This window comes from Hipposideros armiger, unplaced genomic scaffold (genome assembly GCF_001890085.2).
Source record: "Hipposideros armiger isolate ML-2016 unplaced genomic scaffold, ASM189008v1 scaffold_1393, whole genome shotgun sequence".
Classification (NCBI taxonomy): Eukaryota; Metazoa; Chordata; class Mammalia; order Chiroptera; family Hipposideridae; genus Hipposideros; species Hipposideros armiger.
In genome coordinates, this window is record NW_017732743.1 from 192,756 (window position 1) to 213,638 (window position 20,883).

Consider the following 20,883-nt stretch of genomic DNA (forward strand, 5'->3'; position numbering starts at 1 on the left):
GAGGCCTCATCTTTTGAGAATGTGTTTTGTTAGACTTGGGGTATGGCTTGGGCTAGTCTATGTATAATGCTGTAAGTAGGCCCATGTGAGGGTGATTGGTGAACCATAATCCCAGTATGTGCTAGAAAAGATTGAGCTGAGTGAGAACTAAAGCAATACATTCTAGGAGTAAGGTTTCAGTAACAGAGGAGAAATCTTCATGTAACATAGAACTTCAGCTTTTGAATGAGGCATCTTTTGCTACAATTCAGGGCTCTGTGAAGTTAATTGTCAAGATGAACAGTAAAGATGGGGAGTATGTTAGAAATTTAGGGGAAACAGAGCTTACAGTGACATAGAATGGGGGAATGACAGCATGGTATACAGGAGCCATATCTAGGATTCGAATAAAGATGGTGAAAGGCAAAGAATGAAGGTATGAAGTTGGAAATATGCAGAGCCACGTAGGGACTCAGGATTGGCCTAAAGCTGGCCACATGAAGGCCAGTTTTAGAAGGTATTTGTAGGAGAACCAGTGGAGTGTGAACATGTATAAATGAAGTAATTGTTCGAAATACGCATATAACTTTGATTTCCAAAGTTATGGACTTTTGTGGATTTTGTTAGTAATTGAGGTAGAATGGTGGGGTTGGAAGTTTGATTTGTATTATCCTTGGATGTGTAGTCTTTTTAACTGGGTGGCAGCAGTGTAGCAATAGTAAAGTACATCTAGTAGTTCTAGAAAACATTCTTCTTTATCCTAGAAAAGAAAAATGGAAGGCAAAACTGGCCTGGGATCAGAAGTGTAGTCCTTTAGGACCCCTTAAATGATGAAACCAAAATGTCTATGTAGCTTTTTAAAGAAGATGCTGCTAGTGACAAGATGTTGTCGTGTCCTGCGCGGCAAGAGCTGTGGGATGCAAGAGGGGTGGCGAAGGGTTAAGAAAGACAAGAGCAAGTGTTGGGTTAAAGCGGGCCAGGGGACTCAAGTCTCTAGGACTGAGCCCTGAATCAGGCTTATGCATAGCTTTTATTATCCACTGCTACAAGGGAGTAAATTTGTTTTTCTCATTCCATTCTATTGAGTCTGTGAACCTTGTACCTAGCAACTGTTTTCCCCAAAGCCCCATTGTGCTCCAACATGTACTGTGCCTTCACACACACACGACCCCAGGAGATGGACTCAGCATTCTGAGACCATCTGATAAGGAAGTTTTACCGAGATCATTCCCTCGGGTCTCAGCATTCCGAGACACTTCCTTATGACTTCATGGGATCAGCTCACGGGAGCAGTTGTCTCGGCAGTTGTGAGGCTACAAGATGTGGGTTTAGAGATCATTACATTGAAATGGGAACATTTTAGATAGTACACAAGTGCAAAGTATGACTGGAAAACGTGACAGTTCTCTAGTGTGATAATGTGATAAAAGAAATATGTATTTGGGGGCCGGCCGAGTGGCTCAGTTGGTTAAGAGCACGAGCTCTGAGCAACAGGGTTTGCCGGTTTGATTCCCACATGGGCAAGTGAGCTGCGCCCGAGCGGACCTGCCGCTGAGCTGCCAACAGGTGTCAGGATGGCTCAGCTGGTGAGAGCACGTGCTCCTAACAAGGTTGCCGGTTTGACTCCCGCATGGGATGGTGGGCTATGCCCACCCACAACTAAGATTGAGCACCTTGAGCTGAGTGGCCGTGAGCTGCTGACGGGCAGCTGGATGGCGACTGGACTTGGAACTGAGCTAGGTGTGCCCTCCACAACTAAAATTGAAGGACAACAACTTGGCTGTTCCCCTTCCCCAATTCCCCAATACTGTTCCCCTTTCCTAATTCCTCAATAACATCTTTAAAGAAAGAAAAGAAAAGAAAAGATATATGTATTTGGTTTTTGGCTCTGATTCCTGACAGAGCTCCTAAAACCCTTGCTGTTTCCTGAATGTAGGAAGGCTTATTTCCCTTAGCAGTAGAGATAGTGTTTGGTGCTCCTCAGTGAGCTTTTTAAAACCCAAACTCTTAATGTTATAATAACTATAAATTTGGTCCCATGCCTTCATCTTCTTTCATTCTACACATTTGTCCAAACATGATCTCATCCAGTCCTCTGTGCTATTTAATATTTATATACTAATGATTTCCACATTGTTATCTTCACTTAAGAACTTTATCAAGGTTTCTATACCCAGTCGATGTCTTTGTGTCTGTATTAGATATCAAAATCCATCTGAAGGTTGATATGCTTTGAAATACACACTTGATTTCCCCACATTGCAGACTTCACTAATGTTCCCAATCTCATTAAAAGGCACTACCTACCTATACAGTGGGCCAAGTCAAATAATTACGAACAATACCTTATTCCTCATGTTTATTAATCCCCCAGTGTTGAAACCATGAATAAGCCTTGTCTTTTTCTCGCTCCAGCTTATATCCTGATTTCTTCCACCTTGCTCTCCATTTCTCCTTTAAATTGTTCTTCACAATTTGTACCTGCCATTTTTATCATTGCTTTCTTGGTCCGTTTTCCCTAACTAGAATGTATGCTCAGTGAAAATAAGGAATGTTTCTATATCCTCATCTCCAGCACAGTGCTTGGTACATAGTCATAATTTAATAAGGATTTGTGGATGTGTTCCACATCATTTTGAAACAAATATCTCTCTTCTGTGGTTGAGTGCTAATAGTAACTTGATTTTATTTTACTATCTCAGCATGCTTTATAAAGTCACATTTAGAAAGCAACCAAAAGTATATCAACTCGTTTTGAATGAATGAATCTTGTTTATATACTGACTGTTTTTACCTTTTATTTTCTTTGTTTATATGATTGTATTGGGTTGTTGGAAAAGTCATGATGCATTATTGCAACGAAAAACATAGAAAAAATAAGTCATGACTTTTCCCATAACCCAATATTTTACCCTTGTTTAAGTGATAACTAATATTTTCTTGGAATTTCTTTAAACTGGGGTCATAGCATTGTTAATAAAGATCCAGCCTACATAGACCTATTTGTGAAATAGTTTTATTCTATACCAAGCTCATGGAAAGAGTCATTATTCTCTTTTTTTCTAGAAATCAAGAAAGATGTCGGTCATCTCCAGGGGCACTTGCAAAATCGAAGATGTCTAAAGAAATCGGAACAATGCCATGAACATAATGCATTTGGAAACATTGTTCATCGGGGTACAAATAATTTTCCTTTGAGGCAAAATCATGATATATTTGACACACACAGGAAAGCATTGAATTCAAATCTAAATTTTGTTAAGGAGAACGGAAGCTATGATGTAAAGAACCCTATTGAGGTTAATGGCAATGTGAAATCTTTCCTCCAGGCAAAGCATGAGCGATTTCATACTGAAATTAAAATTCCTGAAAATGGAAATTCACAATTTGTTAAACACCAAAGAAATGAAGAGATAAATAAACCTCATGTATGCAGTGAATGTGGGAAAGGCTTCATCAAGAAATCTCGCCTCATTGATCATCAGAGAGTTCATACGGGAGAGAAACCTCATGGATGCAGTGTATGTGGGAAAGCCTTCTCCAGGAAGTCCAGGCTCACTGAACATCAGAAAACGCACATAGGAGAGAAACGGTATGAGTGCACTGAATGTGACAAAGCCTTCCCCAAGAAATCACGGCTACTGACTCATCAGAAAACTCATACAGGAGAGAAACCCTATGTATGTGACAACTGTGGGAAAGCTTTCATCAAGAAGTCTCGGCTCATTAATCATCAGAGAGTTCACACAGGAGAGAAACCTCATGGATGCAGTCTGTGTGACAAAGCCTTCTCCAGAAAGTCCAGGCTCATTGAACATCAGAGAACTCATACAGGAGAAAAACCTTATAAATGCACAGAGTGTGACAAAACATTCCGCTGGAAATCACAGCTCAATGCCCATCAAAAAACTCACACAGGTGAGAAGTCCTATATATGCAGTGACTGTGGGAAAGGCTTCATTCAAAAGGGCAATCTCATTGTACATCAGCGAACACATACGGGAGAGAAACCCTATATATGCAATGAATGTGGAAAAGGCTTCATCCAGAAGGGTAATCTCCTTATACATCAGCGAACTCACACTGGAGAGAAACCTTATGTATGCACGGAGTGTGGAAAAGGCTTCAGCCAGAAAACTTGCCTCATATCACATCAGAGATTTCATACTGGAAAGACTCCCTTTGTGTGTACCGAATGTGGAAAATCCTGTTCACATAAGTCAGGTCTCATTAACCATCAGAGAATTCACACAGGAGAGAAACCCTATACATGCAGTGACTGTGGGAAAGCCTTTAGAGATAAGTCGTGTCTCAATAGACATCGGAGAACTCATACAGGAGAGAGACCCTATGGGTGTTCTGATTGCGGGAAAGCCTTCTCCCACTTGTCTTGCCTTGTGTATCACAAGGGAATGCTGCATGCAAGAGAGAAATGTGTAGTTTCAGTCAAGTTGGAAAATCCTGTCTCTAAGATTCATAGCTCTTCACATTCAAGTGATATCGTACAGAAGAAAAACTCTGTTGGTACGGTGACCATGCAGATGCCTTCTATGGTGGCCCAGACTTCATTACACATCAGTGGGTTCCTAGTAGATGGGAATGTGACCACTGTGGAACGTCCAAGTACCAGAGGTGCACTGTCAGCAGATAATAGAATCTGCACAGAGAAACCTTATGAATGCAGTGAATGTGGTAGTGCCTTCAGTGACCAATTACATCATATTTTATGTCACAAAAATCACACAGGTATAAACCGTGATACAATCAAGGTGGAAAACCCTTGAATAAAATTTTCTAGCTCATTACATGGCTGACAAAAGTATATATACTGAGACAAGTATGCAAATAGAGACTGGAGAGCCTTTTGTGGAAAAATAAACCCTAACAATGCTTCAAAGGTCACATAGCAGTGAGCTCATAGTTTTTAGAAAAATAATAACCATGGAAAGCCCTTTCTCAGAAATAAGACTTCAGCAGGTGGCAAAGAGTTCACACAAGAGAGAACCTGTTGGACCTTTAAAGGCAGTGAATGTGGCAGGGTTGTCAGGGGTGCATTCTGCTTCATCAGTTGGCAGAGGAAATCCTAGAAATAAAACTCTGGAGACACTAACTGTGGAATATCTTCAGCAAAATATCAAAAAATGCATGAAAGAAATAAGACCTGTGAAGATGAAGAAGATTTTAGGGATTTCTGTCACAATTCTAACAATTATAAAACATTATATATATATATATATATATATATATATATATATATATATATATATATATATATATGTAGTGTATATTTTAGGATAGTATACTTAGAATCAAACTCCTACTTCATGTATCAGTGACTCACTGGTTATAACAAAATGTACCCTCCCCCTTTTGGGGGGCATGAATTTTTGGGTTTGTTTTTTTTCCCCATGTAGGAACATTACATGGTTGGTTCTTCCATTTCTTCTATTCTGAATTTACTCAGTTTGTATTTCAGTTTGAAGGACTACTGAAGTCCTTCAAAAGCAAACAGTACACTTAATTCAATCATATAACAGCATACTTGGATGTGCCAACTTTATAAATATCACCCAGAGAAACAAAACTCAAAACTCATGAATAACCTATCAGCCAAGCTCTTGCCCTAGAACAGGGGTCGGCAAACTGTGGCCCGTGAGCCACATGCAGCTCTTTGGGTGTATTCCATCTCAAAAGTTTGCCAACCCCTGGAAGAGCCAATCCTGTCCCTCACAATAATTTAACAATTATTCGAGAACCATAAATATATTTTTACATAATCACCATTATGTGAATAATATCTTTTAAAAATTTTATAAAGGAAACTATGATAGTTTTATTTTCATAGTCAACTTTACTTCAGAGCCACATGTACGTACCCAAAGAGCTGCATGTGGCTCGCGAGCTGCAGTTTGCTGACTCCTGGCGGCTCTTCTGTCTCAAAAGTTTGCCAACCTCTGCCCTAGAAGATTTCCATTCTGTGCGTACACCACTCAGGGAAACTTTATAACAACTATTTCCTTTACCTGATACTGTTCTAGGACCTATAGATGATGATGGGGATGAACTAAACAAAAAGTTCTTGCTACCTTTGAGCTAGCAATTTTTTAAAAGGTAGATTTCATGCATATAGAAATTTTACCCTCCTGCAAATGCAATCAAAGGATGTATACACCTATGTTAGTTGAAAGGGACATATAGTATAAGGAACAAAATATCCTAATAAGTTCTTGTTCAAGGGGCATATTATTTGGAGGAGGACTGGAAATAGTCTGCTTAATTTTAAGTACGCAAAATAGGGTATGGATGCTTTTTTAAAAAGTTTATCTTTCTACCTAGATTATAAATTCTTTGATATAGTTTATAGATAACCTTATATTCTCCAGCACATAGCAAAATAGAAATGAATTATATGTAGATTTGAAATATGAATGAAGGTGAATGACCTAATGGATTAATCAATCAAAATTATTTTTTCACTGAAGGACTCGGCCTAGTAAAAAGAAATTCTAAGGATTAGCATTCTAAGGAGTATTTAAAAAATTTTTTTATTGTTAGTTTCAGGTGTACAGAACAATGCAATAGTTACCCTTTTCACCCTCACAAAGTAACAAACCCCCTCCCCCATCTATTGCCCTCCCACCCCCGATATCATGCTTATCTATTACAATTCCATTGAATCCGTTCCCGCTCTCTACTCCATGTCCCGAGACTATATGTATATATAATTATAGTTGACATACTATTCAACATCAGCTTCAGAAATACAATGTGGTGGTCAGGCCTCTACATCGACTATGAAGTGGACTCCCCAACAGGACATGGGTCCATCTGGCCCCCTAAGAAATATTTACAACATTATTGATTGTATTAAGGAGCATTTTTTTAAAAATTCGGGCTAGAGGCTCCTGTCAGAATATAAATGGGCAGATCAGAGAATGAATAGGATACGGAGAATAAGCCCAATTAATGGAAGAAAATAACTTCACTCTAAAAATGGAGGACATGGGTGAAGGTGAGATCATTTGGATACCTTAGAGAAGAACCCTTATATTTGTCCACAGGTTTGTCACCATTAAGAGCTGCCACCGTTTCAAAGATCCTGGCTCCTCTGTGACACGATGAATTGAGACAAGTAATGTAGCCTTATCACTCCTCACTGTCCTGGGAATGGGACCCTAGTCCTCTCTCTGGAGGACTAGGATACTTATAGACACAAGATACTCTGGTGAACGAAATATGCAAAGTAATGGCCTCTAACAGGATGCGTTCAGGACAGATGCTCTTCAGCAAAGAATCAAATAGATTCTTCAGCTAAGACTTGAGATCCTCTCCACTTCTTGTCTTATGACTCTGCATGTCCTATCATGGCAGTCATAGCGCCTTTCTCGCAGAAATCATCAGTCAGGGTCCTCGAATGGGCTGCCCAGGCTGCCCAGAGGACCAGGTGCTGAACTCAGCTTTCAGAGGTGGCATACCAGGTAAATAAAAAATATTAATGGGATGGACAATTCCAGGTTGCTGTCTTTAAGAGGGGTATACCAACCTGTATCTTCTGCTTCACCCCTTGTTTTCATAAAAATTATAACTACCAGTTAAGTGTGCTGTTTGCCAAATACTGACTGCATTATTTAGCACTCTCACATGCTCCATCTTATGTATTATAGGGAAACATTTGTGCAGCAGGACCTCAAATAATGTTTTGTTCAGCGTCTTTTTTGTATAATATTGAGATGCCATTGGAACTTAACTCTTGTTTATATCAAATAGGCTATGGTAAAATTGGTTTCATTATACATTATCTTGCTTAAAGTCACAGAACCTATCAATGCTGTTAAGTGAGGACTTACTGTACACATTTGAAACCTCATTCCTTTTTCCTTAGTACCATAACCACTTACTGTATGCAGTTGTATGAGGTCAACAACTGGTACCAGGATCTTAGTGGGTCACTGCCTTGTATGGCTCATTAGTGCAGAACTGGAGTTGGGGGTGGTCGTATTAATTGGCTAGGGCTGCCATAACAAAGTGCCCCAGACTGGGTGGCTTAAACAACAGACATTTTTGTTTCCTCACAATTCTGGAGGCTAGAAGTCTTGAGGTCAAGGTGGCAGTAGGGTTGGTTTCTCCTGAGGTCCCTTTCCTTGGCTTGTAGATGGACATCTTCCTGTGTCTTCACAAGATCTTCCCTCTGTGTCTATGTATGTCCAAATTTCCTCTTATAAGGACACCAGTTATATTAGATCAGGGCCAACTCTAATGACCTCATTTTTACTTAATTACCTCTTTAAAGACCTTGTGTCCAAATACAGTCACATTCTGAGGTACTGGGGGTTATGACTTGAACATAAGGATTTGAGGGGGAACACAGTTCAGCCCACAACAGCGGTATTTGTCAACAAACTCTAGTTCAGAAATTTGTATTGGGCTAACTGATGGAGCTGGCATGTCATTAGTAAATGGTAGTATCTTTTCCAGGTTTGACAATTAACATAGGGTCGTATGGTCAGTATCTGGGGTGGGCTATAAATGTCTGTGGTTGAGAGGCTGATGTTAATTAGGTGACTCTTAGTGGGCTCCTGGATGAGGACTGGTCACCAGAAAGACCAATCCATGATTACAAGCTTGGAACTTTCAACCCATCCCCTATACTCTGGGGAAAGAAGGAGAGGGCCCAGAGATTGAGTTAATAATTGATTATTCATGTAAATATATATGTATATATGTAATCATTTGACTCGTCATATATATGATATATAACACATGTAAAATCATTTGAATCTTTTATTTAAAGTATATACTTGATCAAGTAGGTCAATTTTTAAAAAATAAAGGCAACATGCTTTTGATTAATTGTAATAATGTTTTACTAATCTCGCTGTCACCTACATGTGTATAGTATTTGGCAAATAGGTGTACACACACAGACACACACTGGGTCTGACAGTTAAGTTTGTGAACTTGCCACTGTGCACTTACATTGGCATCACTCTATAAACAGCTCGGTAAGGTTTCATAACCTTGGTATATCAATTCTCATAGCTGTGTTCATGTTGACGTGTGGTGGTGTCTTGCTGGGTGGTGTTCATCATTGTTACATGTTTTTGTGTGTCATCGCAAAAATGTCTGAGCTTGAATTAGAGCAACCAACAAACATTAAATTTCTTGTTAAACTTGGCAAGAGTGGAAGTGAAATCAGGGACAAGTTAATCCAAGTTTATGGGGATAATGCCATGAAAAAAATGGCAGTGTACAAATGGAATAAACGCTTTTCTGAGGGGAGAGAATGTGTCACTGATGAAGAGAGGTCAGGGCAGCCAGTAACGAGCAGAATTGATGAAAACATTACAAAATTTGTCAAATTGTGCGTCAACATCATTGGCTGACTGTGAAAAGCATAGCTGACCAAGTAAACATCAATAGAGAAACAGGAAAATCTTAATGAAAAATCTTTGCATGAGAAAGGTGTGTGCAAAAATGGCCTGAAGGAGCTTACCAATGAACAAAAGCAAAGGAGGGTCAAAGTCTGCCAAGGCCTTTTGGAGAGGCAAGATGATGTTTTAGGCCGTGTTATCATTGGTGATGAAACATGGATGTACCAATACGACCCTGAAACAAACAATCAGAGTGCACAATGGAAGTCAGCCAATTCTCCATGACCAAAAAAGTTTTGTCAGTCTAAATCAGGGGTCAGCAAAGAGCTGCATGTGGCTTACGAACCGCAGTTTGCCAACCCCTGGTCTAAATCAAGAGTCAAAACGATGTTGCTAACCTTTTTTGATATCAGAGGGATTCTTCATTATGAATTTGTACCAACTGAACAGTTAACCAAGTTTACTATTTGGAAGTGCTGAAAGGCTGCATGAAAAAGTTACATAAAAACGACCTGAACTTTTCACCATAATTAATTCATGGCTCTTTCATCACAACAATGCATCAGCTCACACAGCACTGTCTGTGAGGAAGTTTTTAGCCAGTAAACAAATAACTGTATTGGAACATGCTCCTTACTCACCTGATCTGGCTCCCAGTGACTTCTTTCTTTACCTGAAGATAAAGGAAATATTGAAAGGAAGACATTTTGATGACATTCAAAATCAAGGGTAATATGACAGCTCTGATGGCCATTCCAGAAAAAAGAGTTCCAAAATTGCTTTGAAGGGTAGACTAGGTGCTGGCGTCAGTGCATAGCTTCCCAAAAGGAGTATTTTGAAGACAACAGTAGTGATATTCAGCAATGAGGTATGTAGCACTTTTTCTAGGATGAGTTTGTGAACTTGTCAGACCCCCAAATGTGTGTGTGCGTGTGTGTGTATATATACATATATATATATATATATATATATATATATATACACATATATATATATGTGTATATATATATATGAATCTTGATTATCAAGAGGATTTAATGGCTATGCATTATAGAAATATCTAATTTGTTGAATAAATGGAAGAGTGAATATATGATAACTCCATTATTATTTTCCTTCTACAAAGTGTTTTTTAAAGAACTGATTGTATTGGTGCTGCCTATAAGGTGAAAATAAGCAGAATAACTTCCTTTCTGTATATCAATAAAAGGGAAATACTTCCTATTAAACAGGTGCATGTTATGACAGGAATCAACGACACTGGAAGTCATGACTGTGGACTTCATTTGGGAGGAGTGGCCCCCAAGCAGAAGGACCTGTACTGGGATGTGATGTTCGAGAACTACAGCAACCTGGTATCAGTGGGTGAGGATGGCTGTCTTGTGTCACTCAGGTTCCTTAGTCAGTGGCCTTTCTTCTATCAGCTTCAGAGTCTCTTATGCTCTCAAGTGGTAGACTCTCAGGTCCTTCTCTGGCTCCAGACAATGGTGTATAATGTTCCCTCTTCTGAGAGAAAAGCCTCTACTTGGCTGATGTGAAAACCGTATAATCCCTACAATGTAGCATTCTCCCATCTTCACATCCCAGCCCAATTCGATGTGTCTAAAGTCTTCTGTCATTTCCCATGAACAGGGTATCAAGTTAGCAAACCAGACGCATTCTCCAAGTTGGAACATGGGAAGAACAGTATAATCGAAGACAAAATCCGGGCCGGCCGAGTGGCGCGATGGTTAAGAACTGGCTTGGGACGCCAGAGGACCCCGGTTCGGATCCCACATATGAGGGCCAGTGACACTGCCCTCTACAGCTAAGATGCTGAACAACAGCTCAACCTGGAGCTGGGCTGCGTAGGCGAGGCGGAGGCTGCAGCCCCTGCTGCAGTGGGTTGCCATGGGCTACCGTGTGTAGCCAGCAGCCAGCGTGAGCGGCCAGCAGCTGCAGTGAGCGGCCATCCAGAAGCCGGCGACTGATCTGCCTCACCCGGGAAGAGCGCAATGACGGTGCCAACTTGGGCCAGTGAAGCGACGTCCTCCACAACTAGACTGAAGAACAAAAAAAGACAGCAACTTGTCTGTTCCCCTTCCCCCAATTCCCCAGCACTGTTTCCATCCCCACAATTCCCCAATAAAAATTAAAAAAAAAAAAAGACAAAATCCATAGTCAGACCTTTTCAGGTGAGTGAGAGAACCAGCAAGGGGGGCGGCTGGGGAAGCCATATGCTAGTCAGTAGGAGATGGTGCCCAGTGTGAGAGTGTCTGAGGAAACCTAAACAGCTGCTCCCCATATCCTTCTTCTCATATGCAAGCTTTCCCTTTGTAGGAGGAAATTATACCCCCTCCCTTCCTCTGAGATCTGATCCCTGTTTATTTTTTGTAATTTTGATTTTTTTGTTTGTTTTCCTAGTTCTCTTCTCTTTGTTTTGGCCTTTTTTTTGTCCATTGTCACAGTGTCTCTGCCTATGTCTTCCCCATCCCTTGGTATGAAATTTCATCTTCCTGGCCTTGTTTCAAACAGATCTTTGAATTCAGCGTAGTCTTTAATTAGAGCCTCTCTGCGCTCTTTGGGAAATAGTAATTTCCCTTCCTAACATTCATTTCCATGTTGGATGCTATGCCCACTCTGTAACCTGATGTGTGTTTATATGGTTTCTTAGCTTCTTGCTATAGCCTAAATGTTTGTGTCCCCTGAAAGTTCGTATGTTGAAATCCTAACCCCCAAGGTGATATTAGGATATGGGGGTGTTTGAGAGGTATAGGTCACTAGGGCCAGAGACCCCTCTCCCCTTCTGCCATGGGAGGTTGTAGCTAGAAGGCAGTGTCTGTGAGGAAACAGGCCCTCATTGGACACCAAATCCACCAGTGCCTTGATCTTGGACTTTCCAGCCTCCAGAACTGTGATAAATCAGTTTCTGTTATTTTGTTATAGTAGCCTGAACTGACTAAGACACTTGTCTTTGCCCCACTCAGAAATTGTCTGAAGGTTCTGTTTTCCATTTCTTGCTTTGTTCTCATAATCCTTAACTCTTTTTTTTATTCTAATAAGGTAAGCTGTTATTTTCTATAAAGTCCCCTAAATTCACATTTTCCTTAGTATTTTCTGATCTGCACACTTGTGTTATATTTTACTGCCTCCATAGAAATTCCTGAACGAATTCATACTTTTTGTACAAGGAACTAAAATCGTCATCCCTACAAGAAAATTTCTTCCACTTTTTTTTTTCTTCTTAATGTTTAGGGTCTTCTAATGTTTAGAAAGATGAGTGTCTAATAAAGTAGATTAAAAAAGAGCAGTGGAATGCCGACTGAGTGGCTCAGTTGGTTAAGACCTCACTCAAGAGTGCGAGCTCTGAGCAACAGGGTTGCTGGTTTGATTCCCGGCCCGAGCTGAGCAACTACTGAGCTGCCAACAGATGGCAGGATGGCTCAGCTATAAAATAAATAAATAAATAAATAAATAAATAAATAAATAAATAAATAAATAGCAGTGATGAAGTAGGAAGAAAGAGGTGGTGAGGTTGGAAGACCCAAGAGACTTGGTTCCCCAGAAGCAGAACAAGAATGTCTTCTGAAAGATGTAGCTGTATATCTTTTCAGAGTTCATAAGTGTGATGATTGGGTGCTCACGCTTCTGTGTGAGATGTGCCTCCCACAAACCTTTTTACAACATCAGCACATTACCCGTCTGACATGAAAAGAAAAAAAAGAAAGAAAGATGTAGCTGTAGACATTATCTACAGTTGCTTATTCATGAAGTAAGATATGAACTAATGGGCAGGTATATGATGATTTTAGTGTTTTCTTCCCATTCATATAGTGTGTGTGTGTGTGTGTGTGTGTGTGTGTGTGTGTGTGTCTCAGTGTCTGTCTGAATATAAAAGGGGAAGAGCAGAAACGGAATAGGATTCCCAGGGTAAGTAAAATAAAAAGCATGATCACCTTGGAGTAAGATGGAGGAAAGTATAGGAGATAAAAGGAGGTAAGATTCCCCTTGGGATGTACTGGAGAAGAAACCTTATATGTTATTTATTTGTTCACAGGCTTATCACCTTTAAGGGTTGCCATCATTTCAAAATCCCATATTCTCTGACCTACTTCACTGGACGTGATTTTACTGATCTTTTTCATGCCTTCTTACTGCTACAAGTGGGGCTCTTGTCCTCTCTCCTCTACCCCGAGTCTTTCCCTTGACCCAATAAAGATACTTGCTAAAAAACCCTTGAGTCCTACTTACAGAACAAGAAATAGGAAATCTTACGTTTCCATCACAAACCCTGGATTATCAGTAAATTTACTCCAACATATATAAACACCTAAATTTAGCAATCTCAATACTTATTTTATTCAGTAATGCAACCATTAGATAATTGAGAACAGGAAAATTTCATGATTGATTTGTGTTTTACAAGGATCACCTTTCCTGCCTTACGAATACAAGATAGTACAGGCCAAGGGTGTAAGAAGGGACAATTCTAGCATTTTGGGTTAGAGACTGGGCCAGCATCATACTGATGGAGGAGTAAGAGAAGATGGAACTGACTGACTGCTTTGATCTGTGGTTACATGACTTTTGCATGACTTCTGAGAATTGTAAAGGCCTATGGGGTTTAACATAATGTGAGCAGGTAGATGAACCTGGCATCTTTGCCGCAGCCTGTGTTCTCAACATCTCTGCTTCCTCATGGTGAGTGAACCTTCTATTGTAGTTCAGGACTGGGGCCACGGGGAAGGAGAATATGAGTCAGAGAAGGGCTAGAAATAGTAGTAGGCCTGCAAATGCCTGGCAAAGCCTCTTGGTGAGGTGATGCAGATGCGTACGACTGTGGGAAATCCAATTCTTTGAAGTAATTTTTTGCATGTTCATAGTGGTTCTATTTGAAATATCAAAAACTATTAACAACTCAAAGGTCCACCAACTGGTGAATGATTAAACACATTTAGGAATATTCATACTGTGGAATCCTAAGCAACAAAGAGGAATGACTTATTGATACTTCAAAACACCTATGTTGTGTGAAAGAAGCCAGATAAAAAGGTACATACGCGTACACTAAAACTCTATTCATAAAATGTACACTAATGAAGAGTGTTAGAAGGTGGTTCAGTGGCTTGCCTAGGATGTGGCATGTTTTGTACTTGGGCCAGGTAAAGGGATGTACCTATGAAGAGGCTCACAACGTCCATCGTTTCTGCCCACTTTGTGATAGATCACTGCATTCCCCCATACCATCTCACTTTTAAAAATCTTGCTCGTCTTCCAAAGGTTGCCCAGTTCCATACCAAGCTACCCCCCCCCGCGAGACCAACTGTTCTGTACGGAAACCGAACTTCCCGCAAGATGGCTGCGCCCATAGTGTTCCTAACTAAAGGCACAAACCCTATACGGCTTCAGCACGGCGCTAGCGTTTTGGTCAAGCACGCTTTAGTTTTTATACGACCGTTAAATCTCCGCAATTAGAGCAGCGACTGAAGTGTCCAGAAGTTATTTTAATTTCCCACTGAGCTGAGGCGTCACAGCCATAAGAGCCGCTCAGAATGTACGCCGCGCCCTTTAGGTCGTGATGGGCACGGCCTTTGAAAAATTTGCGATGTTCGCCGTCCCCTACAACAGATGAATTTACCCCCAAGTTGTGTTTGCCTCGGTGACCTCGAGCCCCTTTCAGGCCTCTCTTGTCCTATAACGGCCGAAGTGCCAGAAGTGGGAGCGTTTCAGCAGTGGTCTCACCGTCGTGTCTTAACGGTCATTGACGCAAAAGCCTTCTGTACGACAAGCCTGTACGTCAGGTATACAAAGATGGCGGCCCCCAGGGCGCCGAGATGACGGCGGCGCGGATATATTACCTCATAAGGAAAAAGCAAAAATCTGAATTCTATTCTCCATAGAAACGCAGCGGACCTTCGTCTGACGTTCTCGGGAGAGGAGGCCATAAGTGAAAGAAGTTTAGGGAAGTAAGTCAGGCCCTGAAGAAGTCGCTGGAGGTTCAGGAAAGAGTCAAGTCAGTGTACGGGTCTGTCTGTAGAAAAGGCGGGGACGGGGGCGGTCTATCTGCTCCTAAGTCGGTGGTTGTTCCTGTCAGTTGGTGAAGGTAGCGCAAGGGCGGGGAGCATTGAGGAGCCTGTACTGTCAGTGATCGGGGTGTCTGGGTTCCATCATGGGAGCCTCTGGTGTTCAGTGATTAAAATCTGAACTACCGAGAGTCTGAAGGTCAGGGTTTAGCATCTTCGCGGGTTGCTGTGCCGGTAGGAGCCAGACAACCGATGGGGTGGTGGTTGTCAATGACCACGGCATTTGGTTCGGATTCTGGAGTAATCTGGAGCCAGTTATCGAGGAACCATTAAGAGAGGTCAGTGTACGTGCGTATCTGGTCTGGTTTTGATATTCATCTGGTGGGTGGGGTGGTGACCACTGTCTTTTATGCCAAGATGTGTGACAGCAGGTTTGGAGGCTCAGGGGCTCTGGCTAGTTCATGTGTTGAGCTCAGGCTGCTTGAACAGACTTGCAGAACGTTAACATTCCCCAAAAGTTTCTGGTCCAGGCTCCTCCACCACAACTACTTTTCTAATCCCTTTTGTCTCCCCACATCGTCCCATCCCTTTAAATCCACAGAAATGAAAGTTTTGGGGCAGATTAACCATTCAGTTTATTTAAAATTGATAAGCTTTTAATGTAATATTCTGTTTTTATCTTCCTACTGCAAGCTTACTGCACATTTCCTTTAAGGCTCTGTATGCGAATATATAAAGGCTGATATTTTCCCAAGATTTATATTTTTGAAATGTTTATGAAATTTGTATTTATAGCTCATATTCCTTGTATCTCTTCTATTTTTGGTGTGCTTATCTTCTTCATATTGAACTTTGTATATAAACAGGGTATGTAAGGACTGTTAATAAGGTTTGAGGGCAACATAGTTTAAAGGAAAAATTTACAGTTCCTCACCATTCATATGGTCTCATTTCTATAATTGTTCTGAAAATTACCTGCCACTGAGGCACAGTACCATGCTGATTCTCATTTGCCACTTTTCCTTTCACATTCATGCTACTTTCACACATTCAGCGTCTTTTGTTCATTAGCCTGAGGTATGGTCCCTGGGGAACCAAATAAAGAGACAGAAATGCTAAGGACCATGTGTTAAGGTGACTGCACAGCGATGGGAATGTAACCCTGAAAGTAATTTTGCTCTTCATCCCACAGGTCCTGGCAAGAGACAAGAAATGAATGAAGAAAGAGGAGGTTCCCAGACCTAGACATTGTCCTTTCTGGGGACACTTTTGACTACTGAGTGAGATTTCTAATTAGAAATTTAGGGCATAACCAAAAAAGACAAAGACAGAGAGTATCACAGTTGTTGGCCATTTCCCTAAACAGAAAGAAAATGCTCCAGGCCCAGGTGACTTTTGTCTTGTTTTATTCTCTCCTTTATTCCCTAATGGATTTGTGGAAGCTGTAAAAAATCGGTTCAGCATTTAGAGAGAAATAAACTCTAACATCATGGCAAAGTAGGATCAAGAATATAGTGTTTATGTGATTCTGAATAAGTGACTAATGTTGGAACATAATGCGTAACTGAAGGATCCTCTGGGTTACAACAGTAGCTGTCAGCTTGTATCTGATATCTGACAGCCAACACAAGAAGAGAATCATGCTAAGGTATATAATATGTAGTGAGTATGAGGACAAAGCAAAAAGGTTCCTCAGAGGATGTCACTATTTCATGGTACTTAGGTCTCAGGAAAAATGTTACATTCTTTCTAGAGGAGATGGGGTTTTTAACTTCCAACAAAAGCAGAAACATATTTCCCCCTGCTGTTTATTCCAGGGTTCCTCAGGGAATAGACCAAGCAAAGCCAGTGAACACAATTTTTTCAGGGGACCAATGCAAGGTCACTCAAAGGACTCAGCCTTGGGTCTGCCTGCGTTTATCCAGTAATAAAGCCTAAATGGCATAGGAAATGGCATGTTTGCATGGCGTTCAAATGATCCTTCATTAACAGGCAGCTGAACTGGCCTTAAAGTTCAAATTTGGCCTTAGATGGTTGTAAGAAATGTTGTCTGGTAAAGTCTTGAGTTATTGGGTTCCAGGGTGTCAGCTTTATAACTTCATGTCATCTCAAAAAATGCTGACTGCTTTCCCATTTTCAAATCTACTTCTGACCTCCTCTTACTGCTTTTTATTTCCTGTAATTATACAAATTACTCATGGATATATTTTAAAGAAAAATTTCCAGTGATGAGTGCCCATGGGCAAAAATGTAAATTCTGTCTTGGTAACATCCTCATCATTTCCTCATCTGCTTTAACAAATGTTTGGTAGTGTGCCCTTGCTGTCACTGAACCTGTGTGTGCATCTGGATATGTGTCTGTTTACAAATGTATATGGATTTATATACATATCTGTGCATATAAACACATCTGTTAGATAGTTTTGTATCAGTGGACTCTTACTCCAAAGAAAATAGCCTGTTGGCCTAAGATGGTATAATTTAAGCATCTAAAGGAATAATGACTGCAATTGATTGATGGATATTAACTATATAAAATTCCATTGTCCACAGCCTTGCTCAGAAAAATGAGCTATAATGTGTAAAGCATTTATGAGTTCCTGCTACATAGTAAGTGAATTGTGGGGTCATCCATGCTTTAAGTCTTTGCCAGTAGTTAAAATAGGACATTATCAAATTGCATAATTTTCAACAATCTAAATGGTTTGGTATTCTTGAGTCTTATTTCCCATTTTTCTCATCACAGGTGAGGTTGAAACCCTTGTATATTTTTTGGTCAGTTGGACTTTTTGTCTTGTGAAATGTTCATCCTTATCATTTTTAAATTTAAAAAACTTTTACATATTAATGAGTTGTTTATATCCACTATAATATTGATTCTTTCTTTTGTGTATAAAAAATTTTCCCAGCTTGTCATTTTTCTTTTAGCTTTGTTCATGGTATCTTTTTTTAAAAAAAAGATTTTATTGGGGAATTGGAGAAGAAGGGGAACAGTGTTGGGGAATTGGGGTAGAGGAACAGCCAAGTTGTTGTCCTTCAATCTTAGTTGTGGAGGGCACAGCTAGCTCAGCTCCAAGTTCAGTCGCCATCCAGCTGCCTGTCGGCTGCTCACAGCCGCTTAGCTCAAGGTGTCATTTCAATCTTAGTTGTGGGTGGGCATAGCCCACCATCCCATGCAGGAGTTGAACCAGCAACCTTGTTGTTAGGAGCACGTGCTCTCACCAGCTGAGACATCCTGCCACCTGTTGGCAGCTCAGCTGCAACTCAGCTCTGGTGCAGTTCACTGGCCCATGTGGAAATTGAACCAGCGACCATGTTGCTCAGAGCTCACACTCCTAACCAACTGAGCTCCTTGGCTGGCCCTCATCATATCTTTTTCAATGCAGATGTTTTCATTTTTCCTCTCACAAAACTTGTTACTTATTCGCTTTTACGGTTTTTGGCTTGTGATATGAACATACATATTTGCCTCTGTTGCTTTCATAGATTCTTTTGCTTTATGGCTAGGACTTGAAACAGGGGAAAAGTATTTTTGAGTTTGAAATTAGATGGGAACCTATGTTTTGGTTTTTCCAAGTGGATCTACATCTCACATGAAATATCTCAGAACGTGATCAGATCAGTAGTGTTAAGAATTTACAGCCTCCACCAAGTCTGCTGTCTTTCTGTATAGTTATGTCTGCAATAACATGGGGTAGATATGCCCATAGTTTGTCCCTATCTGGCAGTTCATTTGACAGGTAGGTCTCAATTATTCCTTGATGGCATTTGGGCCTAAGCTACTGGGCCATAGGATCAGCACTGAATATTCCACGCTTCTGAACTGTTTTTATTCACAGGACTTCTGATACCAAATGTGTGGGTATTTTCCTCACAACTTCCTATTCTGCAACTCTCCAGACACCAGCTGGGTGTCCTACAATTCAACGCAATTCCGACACTAACAACCTGGAGACAGCGTCAGACCCCACAGGCTAAGGACTTAGTTCCACAAGACTGCCCCCACTTTAGGTGCCAGTCAAAAGTCCCATGTTGTCACCTTTACTTCTTCTGACCAGCTCTAAATTTCTGGGTTTTCACCACCCCCTTGTCAAGTTTGGATTTGCTAGAATGACTCACAGAACTCAGGAACACATTTGACTTACATTTACCAGGTTATTATAAGGGCTACAACTCAGGGACAGTGAAATGGAAGTGATGCTTAAGGCAAGGTATAGGGGGAGGGTACAGTGGGCCTCTCCAGAGCACCACCCTGCCAGCACCTCACTGTGGTCACCAATCCAGAAGCACTCTAAATCTGTTGTTTAGGGGGTATTATGTGGTCTTCTTTTGTAGGCATGATTGAGTTAATCACTGGCCATTGGTAGCTGAACTCAATACCCAGTCCCTCTTCCCTCTCTGGAGTTCCCAAAGCCCTTGGAATTTCCTGGGTGACAGGACTGCCTTTTATTGTAATGAGGTGACTCTGGTTGGGCTCCTGGATGGGGGCTGGTCACCAGAAAGACCACGCCATGATTAGACTTGGAATTTTCAGCCCCACCCACCATTGTCCAGAGAGGGGAGAGGGGCTGGAAATGGAGTTAATGATCGATCATGTATCATATCTTTTTATAATAAACTGTTAAACATAAGTACTGCTTTCCTGAGTTCTCCGAGCTGCTTTAGCAAATTAATCAAACCCAAAGAGGGGTCATGGGAACTTCCAACCTATAGCTGTTCAGTCAGAAGCCCAAGTGACAACTGGGAGTTGCACTGAAGTGGGGTTTGGGAAGGGTGGGGACAGTCTTGTGGGACTGAGCCCTTAACCTGTGGGATCTGACGCTGTCACCAGGTAGTTAGTGTCCGGATTGAGCTGAATCATAGGACCCAGCTGGTCTTGGAGATTGCTTGGTGTGGGTTAAAAAAAGCATACACGTCGGGGATTGGTGTCAGAGTCATAGGCAATATGATCAGGTCAACTTTTATATTTCTTGTGATCAACAAAAGAAAAACATATTAAACGTGACCATATTATGACAGGAATCACTGACACTGGAGGACGTGGCTGTGGACTTCACGTGGGAGGAGTGGCAGCTCCTGGCCCCCGAGCAGAAGGACCTGTACCAGGAAGTGATGTTGGAGAACTACAGCAACCTGGTGTCAGCAGGTGAGGACGGCTCCCCTGTGTTACTCAGGGTCCCCAGTCAGTGGCCTTTCCTTTCTCAGCTGCTTACACTTCAAAGTCACTGCAGTGCTCTGGATGGAGGATTCCCAGTGCCTCCTTTGGCTCCTGATTAAACCATGAGCTATGTGTACTACCAACGTGACTGACACCAACTGTGTGGGGTTTTTTCTACACCAACAACTAGTTCTCCAACTCTCCAGGTACTAACTGGGTGTCCTGCAGTTCAGTTCAGTTCTGAAACTGACTACCCAGTGTAGCGTTGGACACGAGTCGCAACTTGATTAGAAATCTATTTAACTTGGCTATTGTCACGTCCAGCGTGGCAAGGGCAAATGGGACACGAGAGGGGCGGCGCAGATTGAATAAG

The 20,883-nt window shown here is 41.2% G+C and overlaps 1 protein-coding gene across 1 annotated transcript in view; it reads left to right on the forward strand.

Annotated features, from left to right (window-relative positions):
- LOC109377406 (uncharacterized) overlaps positions 1–20,883 on the forward strand; it is a 50,539-nt gene that overhangs the window by 12,990 nt on the left and 16,666 nt on the right. Inside the window, 8 exon segments of the mRNA XM_019633734.1 lie at positions 3,046–4,633; positions 4,635–4,725; positions 10,583–10,715; positions 10,983–11,125; positions 14,958–15,130; positions 15,230–15,295; positions 16,638–16,740; positions 20,372–20,498. Of these exon segments, the coding sequence (XP_019489279.1) occupies positions 3,046–4,633; positions 4,635–4,725; positions 10,583–10,715; positions 10,983–11,125; positions 14,958–15,130; positions 15,230–15,295; positions 16,638–16,740; positions 20,372–20,498 (2,424 nt within the window).